The 23,469-nt window shown below is 43.3% G+C and overlaps 1 protein-coding gene across 4 annotated transcripts in view; it reads right to left on the reverse strand.

Annotated features, from left to right (window-relative positions):
* The window catches only part of LOC114664781 (endonuclease V-like), a 100,128-nt gene that overhangs the window by 38,500 nt on the left and 38,159 nt on the right, over nucleotides 1–23,469 (reverse strand). For all 4 annotated transcript variants that reach the window (XM_028819045.2, XM_028819044.2, XM_028819047.2 and 1 more), the window contains exons 2-7: nucleotides 3,535–3,706; nucleotides 2,579–2,713; nucleotides 2,456–2,495; nucleotides 2,234–2,346; nucleotides 1,800–1,868; nucleotides 1,497–1,625 (exon numbers count right to left, since the gene is read on the reverse strand). In XM_028819045.2, coding sequence (XP_028674878.1) covers nucleotides 1,497–1,625; nucleotides 1,800–1,868; nucleotides 2,234–2,346; nucleotides 2,456–2,495; nucleotides 2,579–2,713; nucleotides 3,535–3,706 — 658 coding nt within the window. The remainder of the gene's footprint in view (nucleotides 1–1,496; nucleotides 1,626–1,799; nucleotides 1,869–2,233; nucleotides 2,347–2,455; nucleotides 2,496–2,578; nucleotides 2,714–3,534; nucleotides 3,707–23,469) is intronic.

The raw sequence follows: 23,469 nt of genomic DNA on the forward strand, positions 1-23,469 counted from the left end.
GCCACATGTTCAGGAGCCATTACTCAAGTATCCAAACATTTGAAAGCTTGTGTGTGTGTGTATAATAAATACTATACATACATATATGTATAGACACACACACACACACAAATACCCACACACTGTATACAGCTACATGTTGCTGACTGACTCCCTCCCAAGAAATACATATTTTTTCTTAATTTCACCTACATGGTCTTAAAAATGATTCTTCTGCAAATATCCATCCATCCATTTTCCAACCCGCTGAATCCGACCACAGGGTCACGGGGGTCTGCTGGAGCCAATCCCAGCCAACACAGGGCACAAGGCAGGAACCAATCCTGGGCAGGATGCCAACCCGCCGCAGGACACACACAAACACACCCACACACCAAGCACACACTAGGGCCAATTTAGAATCGCCAATCCACCTAACCTGCATGTCTTTGGACTGTGGGAGGAAACCGGAGCACCCGGAGGAAACCCACTCAGACACGGGGAGAACATGCAAACTCCAGATCCCCAGGTCTCCCAACTGCGAGGCAGCAGCGCTACCCACTGCGCCACCGTGCCGCCCTTCTGCAAATATGTGTATATAAAATTTAAACAAGTTCAATGAAAAAAATAAGATACAGATGGAACCCGAACCACAATGACACTAACTTGCAGTCAGATATGCTATCATCTGCACTATTCTGAAACCATCAGAGAGCGGCACTGAGATCGCCCTTTCCGACTATTAAATATTAAACAACTCTCATTTTTATATCATTAAATTAACTGTTTGGCGAAGCTGGATTTTTCTGGGCCTCGGGGCCACAAGATTATCCCATTAGTGAAAACTACTTTTCCTTAGGTTGTTAGCAAGCAGCCAAGAATTACAGTCAGGCAGTGAGTCAATCAGGACATTTGCTCTCTATGTATGTATCTACCTATAATGTGTAATATATATGTATCATACACACACACAGAACACGTAAGCACAACCATAATAAATGGATTCAATTCCTGCATGTAAGACATTTAGGTCATTCCCTGGAAAAGCAAAGCTCACTGCTGCTGGACGATTGCACATTGAAACAATAACTGCAGACACATTGAAACCGCTGCTTTAATTAAAATGGGGGTCTCCCAGGACCAAATCTGAAATACTGCTGCCCTGATTTTATGTAATACAGCCCACACAGAAGTATTAAAACTTCAACAAAGCTGTGTCCACTTTGAAAAAAAAAGGCCTTCCAGAAACAAACCAGATCCATCCCACAACTCACTAGCTTTGCTTCTTTAAACTGCTCTGCATAAGCCCAGCACGAGCCCACGCTTGCTTCTTCTTTTCATGACCCATTTTTATGCTGAATCATAACATCACAGATTTAGGATTATATGATAGAAGCCCAAAGTGTTGAGTGATCACATCTGCTGCTCTGCACTCCCACTCTGTCCCCAAATGCTGCTCCCTGTGATCTCCTCTGAAATCCCACCTCCCCCAACACCACTGATACTCCCATAATAACCTGTCTGATTGGCTCCGGGATGCGATGCCTGCAGCAGGACTGTGTGAGGCGCAAGGCCGAATCCAGGCTAATCTGATGCCCCACAGACACAAATATGGGTTTGGTGCTCTTGTCACAGCTCCTCAAGGCCTGAGTGAGGAAGGAGAGTAGAATATCAGTATGCATAGGCACTGTGCCCAGGAATATGCTAAGATGATGGATAAATGGAGAGGGTTGGCATCAGGAAAAACATCCAGCCGAGAAAACCATGCCGAAACCTATAAAACAACTTGGGAAAAGATGAAGCAGCAGTCTGGTGCTCACCTTTCCCAGAACTCTTCCACATGTGTCTGTCACAGAAAAGGAGTCGCCAGCTTTCTGCATCGCTTTAACCTACAAACAAAGAGAGACCATTCAGATGTGAACACGTGTCTCCATAACATTTGCCACAAAAAACCTATCACAAGGGACTTTCATAGTCCCAGAAGAGACTCCTGTCATGTTATCCAAAAGAAAAAAGGCTGACAGAACTCACAGTAGTGCTGGGCCATTAACAGAACAGATGTCCCCAACACCAGGGCAGATGACAGAGCTGCTAGACATTTCAGTAAAACCAAACGCCTTCTCACTACGCATAGCCTGGCAGGTTTTCCTTACATGACAAGAAAGGTGGGGGTCTGGTTGTCAATGCTCTTATGTATGAATAAATGTTTACTTTAGCCCTACATCACGTATACCGGATAGGCTGTGCACCATACCTGGTCTTTGAACTCCTCTTTACCAGGGGCTCCAGGCACCAGCAGCAGATTCTTGGCTACACCAATGCATGGCAGGCGTGTTAAGACACCTAGGTGACAAGCAAGGCCAAAACCTTGAGGGCAAAGACAGAGAGGACATGAGGTGTAGCACACCAGGGCATCCATGTGACCACCAACTGTGACAGCTTCACACAGAACGACCCATGAGTGAAAAGCGAATACCTCGGTGATGTAGTAAGCCATTCCCATCCACGAAGATCACCTATGGAGGAAAAAAAGGGCTTTGTTAGATCCTGCCAAAAGTGAACTCACTTGACTTTCTTACTCACAATTGGCTAACCTCACCTGAGGAACAAGGCTTGGCTTTTCTCTCTGCAACCGAAGCACAGCTTCCACAAGGAAAGGCGTCTCTCTGAAAGCCAGAAAGCCAGCAATGTATGGGGCAGTGATAGCAACCATCTGGCAGTCCTCATACAGCACCTGAACAGGGCGTGAGAGAGGCAGAGCATGAGGGACTACACCACAAACATGGAGAACTGTCCACAATCACTTTTCCTGTGTACGGCCACTGAACAAAGGGAAGCACATCAAGGTTAGGGTTATGAAGGAACATTAGGGAAGGACACAGACAGCACGTGCAATATAGACATTTACACAAGCTCTTGAAAACACCGGGCTATAGAAGCAGGGGACTGGATGATTAGCAAATGGTTAGTAATTTAAACATGACGGGATGTCCACTGACAATGATGACATTACAAAATAATGGAATTTTAGAAAAGCAATTAAGTATTGAAAACAAGTCGTGGCTAACTGACGTTCTCGCATAGATTTTGGGTGGATTCTTCCTTCAAATGAGGATGACCCACCAAATGAACAATCCAATGTCACACACGTGTGCTTGGGAGTCAACCAAACGGATCAGAAAACGCCAATCCCACACTAGGCCAGGGGGCGGCAGGTTGTGCTAAACCTCTCTATTTTGTCTCAGCAGACCAAATACGAGAAATTGTTCCTGTCCCAGCCCCGAGGACGTCACTTCCTGGGAACAGACTATAAAAAGCCATCATCCTTCATATCTAATCAGTTCTACTTTGGACTTGAACCTGTACACATTGTACTCAACTAAAATTCTTTTTCAGCTAGGGAAACTATACTGGTGGCTGCCCCAAACCTTTGTTGTGTGTCCAGTCATTTATTTCACACCATTCACCAAGTTCATCAAGGTTACCAGCCTTTTCATACAAGTGTCCGGCACCAGAAGCTCTCAGAAAACATCACAGCACATAATGTTCACTCACCTCCAGCTCTGGGTAGCTGAGGACAACCAGCATGGCACAGGCAGTAACATCATCACCCTTGATGAACGACAGATCGACCCCTGCCACTCGTTCAAGGCCACAAAACAAAGGATCTTCCTGCCATTCCTCTGTGTTGTTCTCAATCACCTGCAGCTTCAGAGCAGCCTGCTCGCTGGAATGACACATTCACGGTAAACATTAAATAGAAAGAAGAAGAACTGAACTGAAACAGAAAGACACCCCTCCACAAAAAGCAAGGCACCAGTGCAGACGGGAAGGGTGACTCCTTTTTGAGCCTTAGCAGGATGATCCCAGACTGACATAGCCGGGCAACTGAGGTTGTTCACTGGTAAGAACAGGAGAAACACCAAGAGGACTCAGCAGACAACTGGTTTGACCAGTGATACTTAACAGGGAGGGCAAGTGAGTTTAGCAGTGATACTCAGCAGAGCAGGTGTTACGGTATTACTAAGGCTACATCCCTGGGCTTTGCTTTCTTTACCTATTTATTCTGATATTTGTTATGTTGATGATTTTCTGTTAATTTTCATTCAACTTTTTGTTGTTTGCTGAAATATTTTCATGAACGGCATTTTGTATTTTTATTTTTCAAATTATTGTGTTCCAATAATGTATGTCAATTTAATGGTTTGTGTAACCAAAGAGGGCAATGCCCCCATACGTACCAGCTATGGGGACTGCCTCAAGACCTCAAACACCAAAGCCCTACAGCAACATTAGTTCTTATGACATGCTACTGTTAAATAAATATTCTTGGAAAATATAATAACATGAATATTGTAACATGAAAGAAGAGTTGTAGTCAGAAGGGAAAACCAGGTCAGAGCCAAAAAAGATAAATGATAAGGCAACCAAAACCAGCAACAAAAGTCCATGTCGAAAAAGGAAGCACACAGCCCGACACTAGGGCCTATTTGTAAAAGAAACTAACTGTACAGTTCAAGAAGTTTTAAGCACTGAGGAATAATGTGAAATGCGAATACCACCATATTTATAGTGTCACATTCTGTAACGTAATTGATGGGATGATTGCGGTCACATGACCACATCTCATAAAGAAACGGAATGGGAATTAAATTTAAACTTGCTCAAATCACATCGAAATAATCAAACAACCTCAAAAACAGATTCTACATGGTGTGAAAGATAGAGGCACTGTCGACCCCTTGAACCCTCAGACCAGACGTCAGACACCAGATAAAAGTCCAATCTGACTTATTTTATAATAATAATGTACACCAAGCACTCTTCACTCCACTATACTCATATAATACACAATAAACCAATACAATAATCAATCCTCCACTCCCAGACGCGTTGCCACCCTTCCACCCAGCTCAGCTCATCATCTGGGATTTCCCACAGTCTTTTTATATTCCCTGACCCGGAAGTGTTTCCAATCCCTCAGTCCATGTGATCTACTATCACTTCCAGGTCAGATAAAAATCCTCTTCTTCATCCCAGAAGCACGCCATTTCCCTTGTCGCTTTTCCTATGACGTACTTCCAGGTTATAGGGCATGTAGAATTCCCTGAGCCTCCCTACAGCGTCTCCTGGAGGTCCCCATGGTATCCAGCAGGGCTGGTTGTAAAAACTACAAGGTCCATGAGGCCCTGCTGGAATTCGGGGAACCTCTATGCCACAGGGAGAGCTCCATCTGGCGGCTTGGGGGTGTTGGCCGGGATGACAGGCCGGCCATCCCTCACAATGGTAAAACAAAACATAAAATAATCCAAAATACATGTATAAATTGGCCGTTGCATTAGTTAGATTTCCAATTGTCGTTCAGTCCTCCTTCTGTTTTTGGAGTTGGATCTTCTCATTTTACACACTTGTTTTTGAACTTTGCTCGTCACTGGTTTTTTGATGATTGGATTTTGGGCTCAGTTTTGTTCTTTAGGTTTTCTTCAAGGGATCAGGAAAGGGTTAGGAAAAAAGGATCAGTCATAAAAATGGGGAAGCTTTATTTCATGAGCTGTGAACGAATAAGAGTGTCAGAGTGGAATATAGGGGGGCCCAGCAGGATGCAGGTTTCATTTTTGGGGGTTCTCCTTACTAATAATAATAATTCTTTGCATTTATATAGCGCTTTTCTCACTACTCAAAGCGCTCAGCAATTGCAGGTTAAGGGCCTTTCTCAAGGGCCCAACAGAGCAGAGTCCCTATTGGCTTTTACGGGATTCGAACCAGCAACCTTCCGATTGCCAGTGCAGATCCCTAGCCTCAGAGCCACCATGAGAATGTTATGAGGTCTACTGGTGGTTTGATTGGGGGCCCTGTCCACAATATGAGAAGGGTGTCCTCTATCAGTGAAGAAACTTCTAATTCTGAGGGCTTCATTACAGATGTCAACCTCATCACTACAGATAGACAGACAGACAGATACTTTCAGGGAAATTCAAAAAGAAGTGCAAATCATTACATTGGTGCAAGGCTACACACACAATATTATAATGACGCAATAATATAAAGAAATATTGTCCATATACAGTATCTATGTATCTATTATAACTGGCTAGCGCAGGGGTGGGCAAAGTCAGTCCTGGTGGGCCGCAGTGGCTGCAGGTTTTTTTTTCCATCCCGGTTGCATAATTAGAAAACAATCCTTGCCAATAATTTAATTCCTTGGCTTGTTAGTGTTTTAACTCTGCTATCTCAAGTCATTCTCATATTCTAGATTTTCATCCCCTTTCTAAGGATATCATCCAAATGATATGAAGTCTAAAATGGATGAGTAATTCTCAGTCCTTCACTTTTTTCTCTTCACTTGTCTTCCAAGTATTTAATTAAACCCAATAGTGCATGATAAATGCACACAAGTGTAAATGGAAACGAGCAAAATGGAGAAATGCTGGTTTCTTTAGTCTAAGTGCTAATAAAGAGCCATTAAAAACTGAAAATACAGCTGTTTAAGCCTAAAATAAGCAATAAGGTATAAGCGAGATAACTAAAGTGAAGTAGAAATGTTACTTGAGCAATAAGTGCTTCTTATTAAGCAGTTGGGTTGGAACAAAAACCTGCAGCCACTGCGGCCCTCCAGGAATGACTTTGCCCACCCCTGGTCTAAGGTGACGATGAGCACATTGTGTTACACAGGAGCCCCAGGAGCGTTGTTAATGCACCTTAGTGGAATACGTCAGTGACTGCAGGCATAGGCAGCTCCTGGAATAGTCAGCACAGGCGAATACCTGGGGTGCATAAAAACCTCAGCCTCCTATGCAGCACGTCCCCATCACCCAATCTGCATGATCGCATCCAAATGTCACTCATGCTAACGGCCACAGCGGGTGCCTCTTTCACTCTTCTGCTGATCCACTGCTGCTGCTGCTGTCTGTTAACCCGAACTGAGCGTATAAAAATGGAGGGGAGGCTTGTCAAGGCCTGGTTTTCTCAAACTTTCCCACTGTACAGATCAGTGAATCTGAATGACATCTAACAAAACACGCGCATGAGCCCCTGTTTTCCTTATGCAGAATATAGAACAGCACCCCAGCAAATGCTAAAGAGTGTCAAGATTTTCATACAATTAAATAGATAAATCAATAAACGAAAGCAATGAAAACTACATTTGTAGCACATTGAGTTGAATTCGTCTTTAGCCGGACATGAGCTTTGTTTGACAGGATGGAGTAGTGGGCAATCACTTGCTGATGAAGCCTAAGTGATGAATCCATTATAAAAGCTGAGAAAAAAGTTTATCGAACTGCGGACATCATCCTAATCGATTATGAAAAGGTCAAAGCCATCTTGGTGCTATTTTTAGGAAGAAAAAAAAAAGGAAGAAAAGTGCTACAGATAAAGGCAGATCATATCACAGTGTCTAATCATAAACATGTTTAGGTTAGGCTTTCAGATCAGTGACGGTAATGCTAAATAAAGATAAGACCAGTAGCAGTTGGTTAGCATTATCTATTATATTACATATGATACAGCGTAACATTTTCTTAGAGCAAAAAGGCTAAACTATAAAGTTAAAAGATTAGCTTTTTGTCATCTTGATTGCATTGATTCAGCAGAAGGAAACCTCTGCTTCCACATTAAGGTCTAGCTAAATTATCCCAAATTCTCTATGTTTCCCTATTCACATGTAGGTTTGGCTACAACAAATATATATATAAAAAGCCATTGATCAGGAGAGGGGCACAAAGGAAGGCATTAGATATACCACTCAACAAGTGGAAAAAATATGGCACAACACTGATGATACCAAGAACAGGATGTCCCTCCAAAACGGATGAGAAGACAAGGAGAAAACTGGTCAGGGGGGCTGCCAGGAGGCCTAATGGCAACAACGGAGCTGAAGGACTTTCTGGCAGGTACTGGTTGGTTGCTCCCTGCATGTGGCAACAATCAGTCGTATTCTTCGTCATATGTCTGGGTTATGAGGCAGGGTAGCAAAATGCAAGCCTTTTCTCACAAAGAAAAACATCCAAGCCCAGGAAGATTTGCAAAAACATACATTCAGCCTCCCAAAAACCATGTGGGAAAATGTGTTATGGTCTGTTGAGACCAAGGCTACTTTTTTTCTGGCTATAATTCCAAAAGATATGTTTGGCACAAAGATGCAGCATATCCACAAAACTAACATCACACCCATGGTGAAGCATGATGGGGCATATTGGGAGCTGCTCTTCTTCAGATGATGAAGAACAATATTCACTTTGCAGCATGACAACAACCCAAAAGACACACATCCAAATGAACAAAAGAATGGATCCGGCAAAAGATGATCAACATTCTGGAATGGTCCGGCCGAGAGCTGAATTCACCTGAAAATCGGTGGGGTGACCTAAAGAGACTTTTGCAAGGAAGAGTGGGAAAACATTTGCCAAGTCAAGATGTGCCAAGCTGATAAGACTCTTACTCTTACCAATAGAATGCTGCAATAAAATCAAAAGGGGCTTCAACAAGTATTAGTTTAGGGGGTGTGCACACTTAAGGTCATGTCCCATTATGTCATTTCTCCAGAGAATTTCACTTGCTGCCTGCATTCCTGTGGAGACCACTAGCATGATTTGACATGCCCAGTGATTCATTCCAACTATCCCGCACCAAAAAACAGACAGGTGCAGAGCATGTAAATTATAATATTAGTTAATATGGACAAATAAAACAAAACACATGTTGGCTAATTTTCCTTTTTCTATAATATCAACAAACTTCAATCAAATTTGTCAAACTATTGTTGAGATGTTGGGATATTTAGATTTTTTTTAATTGTAAATATTGAAATATTAAAATGTCCTTTCTTAGCAGATACCTATCCATCCATCCAACCATTTTCCAACCCGCTGAATCCAAACACAGGGTCACGGGGGTCTGCTGGAGCCAATCCCAGCCAACACAGGGCACAAGGCAGGAACCAATCCTGGGTAGGGTGACAACCCACCGCAGGACACACACAAACACACCCACACACCAAGCACACACTAGGGCCAATTTAGAATCGCCAATCCACCTAACCTGCATGTCTTTGGACTGTGGGAGGAAACTGGAGCGCCCGGAGGAAACCCACACAGACTCCACGCAGGGAGGACCCGGGAATCGAACCCAGGTCCCCAGATCTCCCAACTGCGAGGCAGCAGCGCTACCCACTGCGCCACCGTGCCGCCCCAGCAGATACCTAATAATAATAATTCATTTTATTTATAAGGCACTTTACATTTGTAGTAAATCTCAAAGTGCTACATAAAAGAAATTTAACAAAGACAAAACAAGATAAAAACAGAGATAAAACAACAATAATTATAGCATTCTTGTTAATAAGCTTTCCTAAATAGAAAAGCCTTTAACTGTTTTTTAAAACAGCCCACAATCTGCTGTGTTCTCAGGCTCTCTGGTAGGCCATTCCAGAGCTGTGGAGCAGCGGCTGCAAAGGCCCAGTCACCCATTGTATGAAGTTTGGTCACAGGGGGGCGAAGGCGGTAGGTATTTGTAAAACGGAGGTTTCTTGTAGTGGATTGTAATATAAGGAGTTAAGATATTGTGGAGCATTTCCATGGATACACCGGTGAGTGAACAAACAAAGTTATTACTCAATATGGAGATGAATAGGGAGCCAATAAAGTGACCGAAGGATTGGTGAGATGTCTTCATATTTCCACACCCTCATCAGAATCCTTGCAGCACAATTTCGAATTTGTTGGAGCTTTTGAAGGCTCTTGTTGGGTATCCCGATGAGGAGTGCATTACAATAATCCAGTATGGATGAGACAAAGGCACGAACCAGCTTTTCAGCATCACAAAGGGACAGGCAAGGACAGAGTTTGGTTATATTTTGGAGATGAAGGAATGCAATTTTACAGAAGTGTATCAAATTTTACATGTGTATCAAATGACAGATGGGAGTCTAATATGACACCCAAATTTGTAACAGAGGGAGGGAGGGTAATGGTATGACCAGAAAAGGAAATACAATTGACAGAGGAAAGAAGTTGATGGGGGGTACCAATTAAAAAAGCTTCAGTTTTAGTGCTGTTCATCTTAAGGAAGTTCTTGGACATCCAGGCCTCAATCTCATCCAAGCAGGAGGAAAAGGTTGATGGAGGTGTAAGAGAAGTCGAATCCAGTCTCACATAGAGCTGCGTATCATTAGCATTGCAATGGAATGAAACTCCATGCTTGTCGATGATGTGATCCAGGGGTAGCATATAGATATTAAAAAGAGATGGCCCAAGGACTGATCCTTGTGGGACCCCACAGGTGACAGTGTGAGTACGAGATTTAGCATCCCCAAGGGCCACATACTACTACATACCTACTGCCATAAATGTACTATCCTGCCACATTTCAGATTTTTAACTAAATGGGAAATAGAGTTTTTTCTGGTGAGTGACTGAACTTTGCTTTACATATTTATAGAATTTAAGACTGAATATAAAGACTGCTTTACTGGGTGAAACACATTACTACTATTTGCTGTTCTTTTTGTTCTGAATAAAGGTACTGCAATAAATCGAGTACACTGTGTACGAACATTCACAAGTGCAGTTTGTATCCATGAAAGTTGTGCGGTGACTGGTGTACTAACCCCCTACCTTCTCTGCTGTTCTTGTTTCGTTTTTCTGTGGTGGCGATCTGCGTCACCATCACCACTTGATCAAAGCACTGTGATGTCCCTACATTGATGGATTAAAGGTCAGAGGTCCACATGACCGTCATCATCAAATTCTTCCACGTGAACCAATTGAGGTAATTTATGTTAGGCAGAATGCGTACAGGGGGCTGGGTGGTCTCGTGGCCTTGGAGCCCCTGCAGAGTTTGTTTTTTTTTTCTCCAGCCGTCTGGAGTTTTTTTTTTTTTTGTTTTTTCTGTCCTCCCCGGCCATCGGACCTTACTTTTATTTATGTTAGTGTTCCATAATTAATTTATTATATATTTTGTCTTTTTTCTCTTTCTTCATCCTGTAAAGCACTTTGAGCTACATCATTTGTACAAAAATGTGCTATAGAAATAAATGTTGCTGTTGTGTCATCGCATCTAGTGCCTGAAAAGACGTACGGCCACCACGGACTACAAGTGCTTCAGGAGAGGGTGAGCAGCATTAGTCACAACCTGAAAGTTAACACGTGATCACCAAACCGCTGGGATTTTCATGCTTTCCTTCCCGCATTCCCAAAGACCTGTGTCCGGCTGATTTGCAATTTTAAATTAGCCCCAAATGAGTGTGGCTTTGCCCATGAATTGCCAACGCAATGGACTGGTGCATCAGATGTGGCTGGGATAGGTTCCAGACACCCTATGTCCCTAAATTGAATAAACTGGACCTGAAAATATTATAACATTATTTTACTTGAGCAGGCTACTTAGGCTGCATACATTTAACTGAAATGTACATATACAGTGCATCCGGAAAGTATTCACAGCGCATCACTTTTTCCACATTTTGTTATGTTACAGCCTTATTCCAAAATGGATTAAATTCATTTTTTTCCTCAGAATTCTACACACAACACCCCATAATGACAACGTGAAAAAAGTTTACTTGAGGTTTTTGCAAATTTATTAAAAATAAAAAAACTGAGAAATCCCATGTTCATAAGTAGTCACAGCCTTTGCTCAATACTTTGTCGATGCCCCTTTGGCAGCAATTACAGCCTCAAGTCTTGTTGAATATGATGCCACAAGCTTGGCACACCTATCCTTGGCCAGTTTCGCCCATTCCTCTTTGCAGCACCTCTCAAGCTCCATCAGGTTGGATGGGAAGCGTCGGTGCACAGCCATTTTAAGATCTCTCCAGAGATGTTCAATTGGATTCAAGTCTGGGCTCTGGCTGGGCCACTCAAGGACATTCACAGAGTTGTCCTGAAGTCACTCCTTTGATATCTTGGCTGTGTGCTTAGGGTCGTTGTCCTGCTGAAAGATGAACCGTCGCCCCAGTCTGAGGTCAAGAGCACTCTGGAGCAGGTTTTCATCCAGGATGTCTCTGTACATTGCTGCAGTCATCTTTCCCTTTATCCTGACTCTTCTCCCAGTCCCTGCCGCTGAAAAACATCCCCACAGCATGATGCTGCCACCACCATGCTTCACTGTAGGGATGGTATTGGCCTGGTGATGAGCGGTGCCTGGTTTCCTCCAAACATGAAGCCTGGCATTCACACCAAAGAGTTCAATCTTTGTCTCATCAGACCAGAGAATTTTCTTTCTCATGGTCTGAGAGTCCTTCAGGTGCCTTTTGGCAAACTCCAGGCGGGCTGCCATGTGCCTTTTACTAAGGAGTGGCTTCCGTCTGGCTACTCTACCATACAGGCCTGATTGGTGGATTGCTGCAGAGATGGTTGTCCTTCTGGAAGGTTCTCCTCTCTCCACAGAGTACCTCTGGAGCTCTGACAGAGTGACCATCGGGTTCTTGGTCACCTCCCTGACTAAGGCCCTTCTCCCCCGATCGCTCAGTTTAGATGGCCAGCCAGCTCTAGGAAGAGTCCTGGTGGTTTCGAACTTCTTCCACTTATGGATGATGGAGGCCACTGTGCTCATTGGGACCTTCAAATCAGCAGAAATTTTTCTGTAACCTTCCCCAGATTTGTGCCTCGAGACAATCCTGCCTCGGAGGTCTACAGACAATTCCTTTGACTTCATGCTTGGTTTGTGCTCTGACATGAACTGTCGACTGTGGGACCTTAAATAGACAGGTGTGTGCCTTTCCAAATCATGTCCAATCAACTGAATTTACCACAGGTGGACTCCAATTAAGCTGCAGAAACATCTCAAGGATGATCAGGGTAAACAGGATGCACCTGAGCTCAATTTTGAGCTTCATGGCAAAGGCTGTGAATACTTATGTACATGTGCTTTCTCAATTGTTTTATTTTTAATATCCATCCATCCATCCATTGTCTCCCGCTTATCCGAGATTGGGTCGCGGGGGCAGCAGCTTGAGCAGAGATGCCCAGACTTCCCTCTCCCCGGCCACTTCTTCTAGCTCTTCCGGGGGAATCCCAAGGTGTTCCCAGGCCAGCCAGGAGACATAGTCCCTCCAGTGTGTCCTGGGTCTTCCCTGGGGCCTCCTCCCGGTTAGACGTGCCCGGAACACCTCACCAGGGAGGCGTCCAGGAGGCATCCTGATCAGATGGCCGAGCCACCTCATGTGACTCCTCTTGATGCGGAGGAGCAGCGGCTCTACTCTGAGTCCCTCCTGGATGACTGAGCTTCTCACCCTATCTTTAAGGGAAAGCCCAGATACCCTGCGGAGGAAACTCATTTCAGCCGCTTGTATTCGCGATCTCGTTCTTTCGGTCACTACCCATAGCTCATGACTATAGGTGAGGGTAGGAACATAGATCGACTGGTAAATTGAGAGCTTCGCCTTGCGGCTCAGCTCCTTTTTCACCACGACAGACCGATGCAGCGCCCGCATTACTGCGGATGCCGCACCGATCCGCCTGTCGATCTCACGCTCCATTCTTCCCACAGTCGTGAACAAGACCCCGAGATACTTGAACTCCTCCACTTGGGGCAGGATCTCGCTACCAACCCTGAGATGGCACTCCACCCTTTTCCGGCTGAGGACCATGGTCTCGGATTTGGAGGTGCTGATTCTCATCCCAGCCGCTTCACACTCGGCTGCGAACCGATCCAGAGAGAGCTGAAGATCACGGCCTGATGAAGCAAACAGGACAACATCATCTGCAAAAAGCAGTGACCCAATCCTGAGCCCACCAAACCGGACCCCCTCAACGCCCTGGCTGCGCCTAGAAATTCTGTCCATAAAAGTTATGAACAGAACCGGTGACAAAGGGCAGCCCTGGCGGAGTCCAACTCTCACTGGAAATGGGTTCGACTTACTGCCGGCAATGCGGACCAAGCTCTGGCACCGATCGTACAGGGACCGAACAGCCCTTATCAGGGGGGGCCGGTACCCCATACTCTCGGAGTACCCCCCACAGGATTCCCCGAGGGACACGGTCGAATGCCTTTTCCAAGTCCACAAAACACATGTAGACTGGTTGGGCAAACTCCCATGCACCCTCCAGGACCCTGCTAAGGGTATAGAGCTGGTCCACTGTTCCGCGACCAGGACGAAAACCACACTGTTCCTCCTGAATCCGAGGCTCGACTATCCGACGGACCCTCCTCTCCAGGACCCCTGAATAGACTTTTCCAGGGAGGCTGAGGAGTGTGATCCCTCTGTAGTTGGAACACACCCTCCGATCCCCCTTCTTAAAGAGGGGGACCACCACCCCGGTCTGCCAATCCAGAGGCACTGTCCCTGATGTCCATGCGATGTTGCAGAGGCGTGTCAACCAAGACAGTCCTACAACATCCAGAGCCTTGAGGAACTCCGGGCATATCTCATCCACCCCCGGGGCCCTGCCACCAAGGAGTTTTTTGACCACCTCGGTGACCTCAGTCCCAGAGATGGGGGAGCCCACCTCTGAGTCCCCAGGCTCTGCTTCCTCATTGGAAGGCATGTTATTGGGATTGAGGAGGTCTTCGAAGTACTCCCCCCACCGACCCACAACGTCCCAGGTCGAGGTCAGCAGCGCACCATCCCCACCATATACAGTGTTAACACTGCACTGCTTTCCCCTCCTGTGACGCCGGACGGTGGACCAGAATCTCCTCGAAGCCGTCTGAAAGTCGCTCTCCATGGCCTCCCCAAACTCCTCCCACGCCTGAGTTTTTGCCTCAGCAACCACCAAAGCCGCATTCCACTTGGCCTGCCGGTACCTATCAGCTGCCTCCAGGGTCCCACAGGACAAAAATGTCCTGTAGGACTCATTCTTCAGCTTGACAGCATCCTTCACCACCGGTGTCCACCAACGGGTTCGGGGATTGCCACCACGACAGGCACCGACCACCTTACGGCCACAGCTCCGGTCAGCTGCCTCAAAAATAGAGGCACGGAACATGGCCCATTCGGACTCAATGTCCCCCACCTCCCTCGGGATGTGGTCGAAGTTCTGCCGGAGGTGGGAGTTGAAGCTACTTCTGACAGGGGGCTCTGCCAGACATTTCCAGCAGACCCTCACAACACGTTTGGGCCTACCAGGCCTGACCGGCATCCTCCCCCACCATCGAAGCCAACTCACCACCAGGTGGTGATCAGTTGACAGCTCCGCCCCTCTCTTCACCCGAGTGTCCAAGACATGTGGCCGCAAGTCTGACAACACGACCACAAAGTCAATCATCGAACTGAGGCCTAGGGTGTCCTGGTGCCAAGTGCACATGTGAACACCCCTATGCTTGAACATGGTGTTCGTTATGGACAATCCGTGACGAGCACAGAAGTCCAATAACAAAACACCACTCGGGTTCAGATCAGGGGGGGCCATTCCTCCCAATCACACCCTTCCAGGTCTCACTGTCATTGCCCACGTGAGCATTGAATGCTCACTTATTTTTAATAAATTTGCAAAAATCTCAAGTAAATTTTTTCATGTTGACATTATGGGGTGTTGTGTGCAGAATTCTGAGGAAAAAAATGAATTTAATCCATTTTGGAATAAGGCTGTAACATAACAAAATATGGAAAAAGTGATGCGCTGTGAATACTTTCCGGATGCACTGTACTTGTAAGCCTATCTACACAGAGCAGTTACGCTCGGCCAAGGATTCCTGCGCAGATCTGAAGAGCACAGCTCTAATCAGAATGTTCTGCACACCAGTGACACCTGCTGTACACACTGGGCATTACAAGTGACTGCGGTGTTGTAAATTGCCAACCCAAGTTTCTAGCGAGCTACATTATTTATAAGAAAACAGTATGTTCATTGGTGCAAAGTCTGCAAAAACAAGCAAGTCCGGCTGTGGTACTGGAGTTTTTGGGTTAAGTATGCATATGTAGTAAATGGCATTGGCTAGATGACTCACTTGGCCTGACATGGAAATATTGGAGCTTCTGTCTGATGCTCTCTGCTTTGCCTTGTGAATGCCCTTAATGCTTTCATTATAAGGATTTCACTCAATGCGACTGCAAAAAAAAGGCTTTAATTCCCTAAGGTGTTACACCCTTTGTCTTACATAGATAAAAACCTGCCAAAAAAGGCCTTCAACAACTATGGAATAAACTTAATGAAGGTACAGACTGGGAGACAGGAGGCCAGAAGAACATTTAAATATATCTGAATATCCCAGTGGGCACTGCTGTGGTTCATAATGGAAAAAGAAAGAGTCTAACAGCACCAGTACACTACCTCAGTAAGTTACAGGAATTGGGAATGTCTTACTGAGTGGTATAAGACCACTTAAGGCCCCATGGCACTACAGGAGTTTTATAGTCACAGACTACATGCATCCTCTCTTTACAATTTATGGTGTGCTTCTTAAAGTCCAATGTTAATTTTTTCCGTCTCTAGGAGGAGCTGCTATATTTAGCTGGACTAAAATAACACACACATAAGTGGCTAGTAAATTAAAGTAAGTGAAGAAAGAAAAAAAATCTACATCAAACAGCAATTATAGGTATTTACATAAAGCATTCTATAAGTGTTGGCGGCAAGGTGGCGCAGTGGGTAGTGCTGCTGCCTTGAAGTTGGATGACCTGGGGACCCGGGTTCGCTTCCCGGGTCCTCCCTGCGTGGAGTTTGCATGTTGTCTGCGTGGGTTTCCTCCGGGCGCTCTGGTTTCCTCCCACAGTCCAAAGACATGCTGGTTAGGTGGATTGGGAATTCTAAATTGGCCCTAGTGTATGCATGGTGTGTGGGTGTGTTTGTGTGTGTCCTGTGGTGGGTTGGCACCCTGCCTGGGATTGGTTCCTGCCTTGTGCCCTGTGTTGGCTGGGATTGGCTCCAGCAGACCCCCGTGACCCTGTGTTTGGATTCAGCGGGTTGGAAAATGGATGGATGGATGGCATTCTATAAGTGTACTGTACATAAGAATTCACAAATTACATTTTTTCAAAAAATAGGTTTCACAAATACTTAGTTTCTTGTGCATACAAAATAATTTCACTAGTTTTTTTTAAACTAATGTCACTTCACGGCCTTTTTTACATTTCCTTGTTTATACGTAATTATGTTCCATATATAAATATATATATATAGTGAAATAAATAGACTCAACACACTCAAAAAAGGTTTAGGGGGGGTACAGGTCGTAACGTTTTATTTATTATGAACATGTTCTAATTAAGTTTGCATATGCTGGGTTTATATCCAAATGTCTGTTAATGGTGTTTTTGTCTGATAGCCAAGATTCAGCCAGCTCTCTGGCACTTTTAGTACTGGTCTTAAATCTTACTTGTACATTGTCCCATTAAACGTATGTCCTGTTGATTTTGTATGTGTATAGATCTGTGATCGTCAGTCCTTACTTCTAACGGCGTTGCGATGTTCCTGTATGCGAGTTGCAATTCTTTTTTGATGTTTGTCCTATGTATACCGCTGGGCAAGAACTGCATGGAATTCTATAAACTGCGTTTCGTGTTTCTGCTGTTGATTTCTTGTTTTTAGTGTTGATAAGGACCGTGCACAGATTGTTAGCGGGTTTGTGTGCAATTCTGACGCCTGATTTGGACAGGATGCGTGCTGCGCCTTCAGACACACCGTGCACCGTATTGATAAGGGAGTGTGTACCAAGTGGGATAGGGGGTCTGGTTCGAGTCAATTGTTTGCTGAGTTTTTTGGCGTCTTCTGTGTAGGCATTGTTTAATGAATGTCTTTGAGTATCCGTTTGAAGTGAAAAGGTGGAAAAGATAGCGTCTTTCGTTCATTTTTGTTTCCATCGTATTACAATGGGTGTGGACTCTTCTGAATAAAGTTTTAACACAGCTCCGTTTATGAGACAATGGGTGGTTGCCGGCGAAGTGTAATATCTTGTCTGCATAGCATTCCTTATGGTAAACACTAATGGTCAGGGTGGCGTTGTTATTTCTTTCAATGGAGATGTCCAGGAAGCTGATTTGTCGGTTCATTTCTTTTTCCCCCACCCCCAACAAATTGTGCTATATATTGCCTTTGATTGTTGTAAGTCTAAGCATTATCCTCTGATGAAGGCTCCTGGTAGGGGCTGAAAGCTCAGGAATAAAAACTACTTTATGATACATGATTCAATTTTCTCCCTTTGTGGATCTCCAGCTGCGCATATATATATATATATATATATATATATATATATATATATATATATATATATATATATATATATGTAAATTAAAAAAATCTTGGAAGGAGACGAGACGTGATTTTCTCAGAGAGACACTTATATGGCCCACGAGAAAGAGATTTAACCATGCCTGGGGCCGGAAATATAGGACAAAGAGTAGATGACAAAGTAGAACGTCGTAAAGAATTCAAAAATGTTGGCGCGGTACACATGCAGAGCAGGTTAGAGATAATGAAAGTATGAAAATTCGAAAGGCTCAAAAAAAATGATAGTAAAGATCGCATTAGCACAAACAAACGGAAATTATTACTAGGTGAAATAACGGAACAGCGAAAAGAGATCAAATATGTTGTTTGGCTTTAAACTTTAAGTCGCAGACTTGTAGATCGTCTAATTCATGTTGCCAGCGAGAATTAAAAGATTCCAAAAATATTGGTGCGGTATGAAGTCCCGTGAGACGGAGACTTTTAACATGAGATTCTTTCAAGTCACACCCTACTTACAACTATTTTCAAACAAGACCACAGTCATCTAAGCTCAGTCGTGTGGATGCTTCTGTCAGACACAGTTCCTGTGCTCTCAGCTCTTATAAATTTTATCAGGACAACAATTTTATACGTTCTAGATGACACATTAACGACAAACTGAAGAAGAAAGAGCATGGAGAAACATTCGAGAAAGTTGTTTTATTTATTAGAGAGAAAGAAACGATTATTCACTCATGATGTAAGTCCAAACACGGAATCAAAATTCAATGCAATCTTGAATAAAAGTTAATTCCAAATATTGCTTATACTAAAGTTTTAAAGTAAAAGTGAAAATAATGCATATGTAACAATTCCCATAAAAATAAGTCTCTTCAAATTGTATATCCGGTAAACCAAACCCGGGGGTAAGCAAGCGAAGCAAGCAGGGGGTGGAGCCCCCTAGTATATATAAATATATATACAGTGGTGTGAAAAACTATTTGCCCCCTTCCTGATTTCTTATTCTTTTGCATGTTTGTCACACAAAAGGTTTCTGATCATCAAACACATTTAACCATTAGTCAAATATAACACAAGTAAACACAAAATGCAGTTTGTAAATGGTGGTTTTTATTATTTAGGGAGAAAAAAAAATCCAAACCTACATGGCCCTGTGTGAAAAAGTAATTGCCCCCTGAACCTAATAACTGGTTGGGCCACCCTTAGCAGCAATAACTGCAGTCAAGCGTTTGCGATAACTTGCAATGAGTCTTTTACAGCGCTCTGGAGGAATTTTGGCCCACTCATCTTTGCAAAATTATTGTAATTCAGCTTTATTTGAGGGTTTTCTAGCATGAGCCGCCTTTTTAAGGTCATGCCATAGCATCTCAATTGGATTCAGGTCAGGACTTTGACTAGGCCACTCCAAAGTCTTCATTTGGTTTTTCTTCAGCCATTCAGAGGTGGATTTGCTGGTGTGTTTTGGGTCATTGTCCTGTTGCAGCACCCAAGATCGCTTCAGCTTGAGTTGACGAACAGATGGCTGGACATTCTCCTTCAGGATTTTTTGGTAGACAGTAGAATTCATGGTTCCATCTATCACAGCAAGCCTTCCAGGGCCTGAAGCAGCAAAACAACCCCAGACCATCACACTACCACCACCATATTTTACTGTTGGTATGATGTTCTTTTTCTGAAATGCTGTGTTCCTTTTACGCCAGATGTAACGGGACATTTGCCTTCCAAAAAGTTCAACTTTTGACTCATCAGTCCACAAGGTATTTTCCCAAAAGTCTTGGCAATCATTGAGATGTTTCTTAGCAAAATTGAGACGAGCCCTAATGTTCTTTTTGCTTAACAGTGGTTTGCGTCTTGGAAATCTGCCATGCAGGCCGTTTTTGCCCAGTCTCTTTCTTATGGTGGAGTCGTGAACACTGACCTTAATTGAGGCAAGTGAGGCCTGCAGTTCTTTAGACGTTGTCCTGGGGTCTTTTGTGATCTCTCGGATGAGTCGTCTCTGCGCTCTTGGGGTAATTTTGGTCGGCCGGCCACTCCTGGGAAGGTTCACCACTGTTCCATGTTTTTGCCATTTGTGGATAATGGCTCTCACTGTGGTTCGCTGGAGTCCCAAAGCTTTAGAAATGGCTTTATAACCTTTACCAGACTGATAGATCTCAATTACTTCTGTTCTCATTTGTTCCTGAATTTCTTTGGATCTTGGCATGATGTCTAGCTTTTAAGGTGCTTTTGGTCTACTTCTCTGTGTCAGGCAGCTCCTATTTAAGTGATTTCTTGATTGAAACAGGTGTGGCAGTAATCAGGCCTGGGGGTGGCTACGGAAATTGAACTCAGGTGTGATACACCACAGTTAGGTTATTTTTTAACAAGGGGGCAATTACTTTTTCACACAGGGTGATGTAGATTTGGATTTTTTTTCTCCCTAAATAATAAATACCATCATTTAAAAACTGCATTTTGTGTTTACTTGTGTTATATTTGACTAATGGTTAAATGTGTTTGATGATCAGAAACATTTTGTGTGACAAACATGCAAAAGAATAAGAAATCAGGAAGGGGGCAAATAGTTTTTCACACCACTGTATATATATTCCTTTTTTCATCTTTCTTTATATTACAATGTGTCCAATTACCTGGGTCCCGTATTAATAAAAAAATATCTTCCAAAATCTACCCTGTTTGTCCACAGTTTGCTAAATAATGTTTTCCTCTCAGCTCGCCATTCACATATTGGCAGGGGGAAAAAATGACCTGGAAACACAGCAGGTGAACTTATCTATTTTTTTTACAATAGTTTTAAAACACTACCACATAATTTTTTTCAGCTATTAAATAGTTCTCAATTTCTACAAACTCTTTATTATGCCCTCTGTTGGATTGTTTTTTCTTTATTTCAACAGCACACACCCCCCAATCTCACTAGCTGTACTGTTTATTCATTTCACTGCTCCTATATTCCAATTGCTCAACTAACTTTGGTTTTTTAAATAACGTCACACTCACCAAACGTCAATTTATATCCTGCATTTTCTTAAGTTCTTTTTTATATATATATATATATATATATATATATATATATATATATATATATATATATATATATATATATATATATATATATATTATAAAAAAAAATCCTGTGGGAGGGAATGACTAGGAGACGATACGTGAACTTCACGTTAAGATCACGGAAGACAAATAAAAGACCCGCGAGACGAAACAGAATGGCCAAGGAGCGTCTTGCGGGGATATAGAACATGAGATTCTCAGCACATATAAAGCATATAAGGAAAATAGGTTAAGCAAAGAAGAAAGAGCAGCGCGGAGAAAAGAGACCCAAAAGCATTGGAGAGAAAAAACAGATAAGAGATTATGAAGGCAGTGGAATTCGAAAAAGGCTCAAACAAACGATGGCGCGATACACATGCAGAGAAAGGTAAAGAATATGAAAGCAGTAAAATTCCTAAGTATTGTAGTGTCCCAGGCAGGTTGAAGGCGTGTTGCTTCTTCATAACGATGCCAGTTCACATGTCACATCAATCACAGGCTGCCACCTGAGAATGTAGGTTCCAGCAGCTGAACCATCCACCCTACTTCAGATTATTTCCTTTTCTGAGTTATGAAGAAATCTCACCGTGGACAGCGGTTTTCAATTGATTAAGACGTCAAGGCAGCTGTGATGTCCTGGTTTGAAGGTCAAACAGAAGATTTTCTTTTCAAAGGGAATAATGTCATTGCAGGTAAAGTGGATGAAGTGTATGGAGCTATCAAAGGACTACATTGAAAAATGAAACAATTTTTTTTTTTGAAAAACTTCTTTCCTACTGAGGTAGATAAATTATTGAATGCCTCTCATATATGCATATTTAGAAACTGACTACTCTTTCTTTTATTTGAGTTCTTGCTGACTGCATACATTTACATAATTTTTTGCAAATCGGGGGCAGTCGTGGTGCATTCCAGAGACCACCACTTGTGTAGTTTGGTATCCCTACCAATTCAGTCCAACAAGTCTGAGAGTCACTTCTGAATCCATATCACGTGACAACCAATGAAGGCTCACATGGAAGTACAACGCATAGAATGAACTCCCAAGGAAATAAGGATCATTGGTGTTTTTGGACCTTTAAAATAAATAAAAAAAACAAAAACATCACCGCCGAACCCGGCATGCCTAGGATGTACCAGTATTGCAGTCAGGCAGCGTGTTACTGGCTGTCAGAATGTGGCATGTGTGCAATAATTGAGAAATGTTTCAAAGTCATGTAGTTTGCAATACGTTGCGATTGCTTGTCGTGTAATCTGAAATCCTCAGGTGATGAGATGTGCAACTGCAGTTGTCAAGTTTGATGTCCCCTCCCAGTAGAAGTCACATTATGTGATCTCAGCTTTAGAAGAACTGCAGAGGTTCGGACTGAGACTGCAGATTAATATTTTCTGTAACAATTAAAAAGATAGCAAGAAGGGTACAACTGCAGAAGAAGTGCCATACCATCTGTGTACTGGCTGCAAAGAGCGGCAGTCCTTTTGAATACAGATGGAATCAGACGACGGATGATAAAAAATAACTAGCCAAAGTAAAACCAGTAAGACAAGATTTAGTAGCACAGCATAGGATATAAGAGATATGAGATATACATTTTAAGTATCGTAGCAAGAATGTCAGAAACAAGAAATGAATACAGCCAAAGATCAAGAACAGAGATTTTTTTTAAAGTGCTGCAACAAAGAAATGCTATGAAATTAGGTGATTTCCACAAACGTGCACAATTAATGCACTGTGTTGCCAGTTTATGAGTCGTCACGCTGAGATGGAGTGATTTCCAGCATACAAATTGATAAATATTATGTATGGCTTTAATTGTAAACTAGACAAAGCAAATGTAATATTAGATAGTGTTTCAGGAGGCAGGTGTTACTTCACTGATGAGAACAACGGTGTTTTGATGTAAATCAAACCCCCCCCCACTAGTGTCTTTAGGACAGACACTGACTGAAATTTATGGTGGGAGGGATGGAGCATCAGACCAGCTCGCCAAGGGTGACTGTGTTTGGACTTGAAGTCTATAGGTCATCCACCACAAGAAGACCATAAACTGACTAAACAAAGCAAGTGGGGTACGACTTGTACCCGAGTGCTTTCATTGGTAGATGGCCCAGAAAATACAGATATTCTAATTCTATTGGTCTAAAGTATGACTGTTTATGATCTGGTTTTGAATTGGCGGTCATTCTGTACTACAACTCATTGGTCAGTGTTTTGCGGTAAGAATGGTATAAAGTTGGTCTCGTTTCCTTTACCTCTGTTCTCTAACCATCTACCCATGTAGGGAAGACCATGATGAAGACAACTCAATCTCAGCAGCCACATTAAGACAGGAATGTA

The sequence above is a fragment of the Erpetoichthys calabaricus genome, chromosome 14 (genome assembly GCF_900747795.2).
Source record: "Erpetoichthys calabaricus chromosome 14, fErpCal1.3, whole genome shotgun sequence".
Lineage (NCBI taxonomy): Eukaryota > Metazoa > Chordata > Cladistia > Polypteriformes > Polypteridae > Erpetoichthys > Erpetoichthys calabaricus.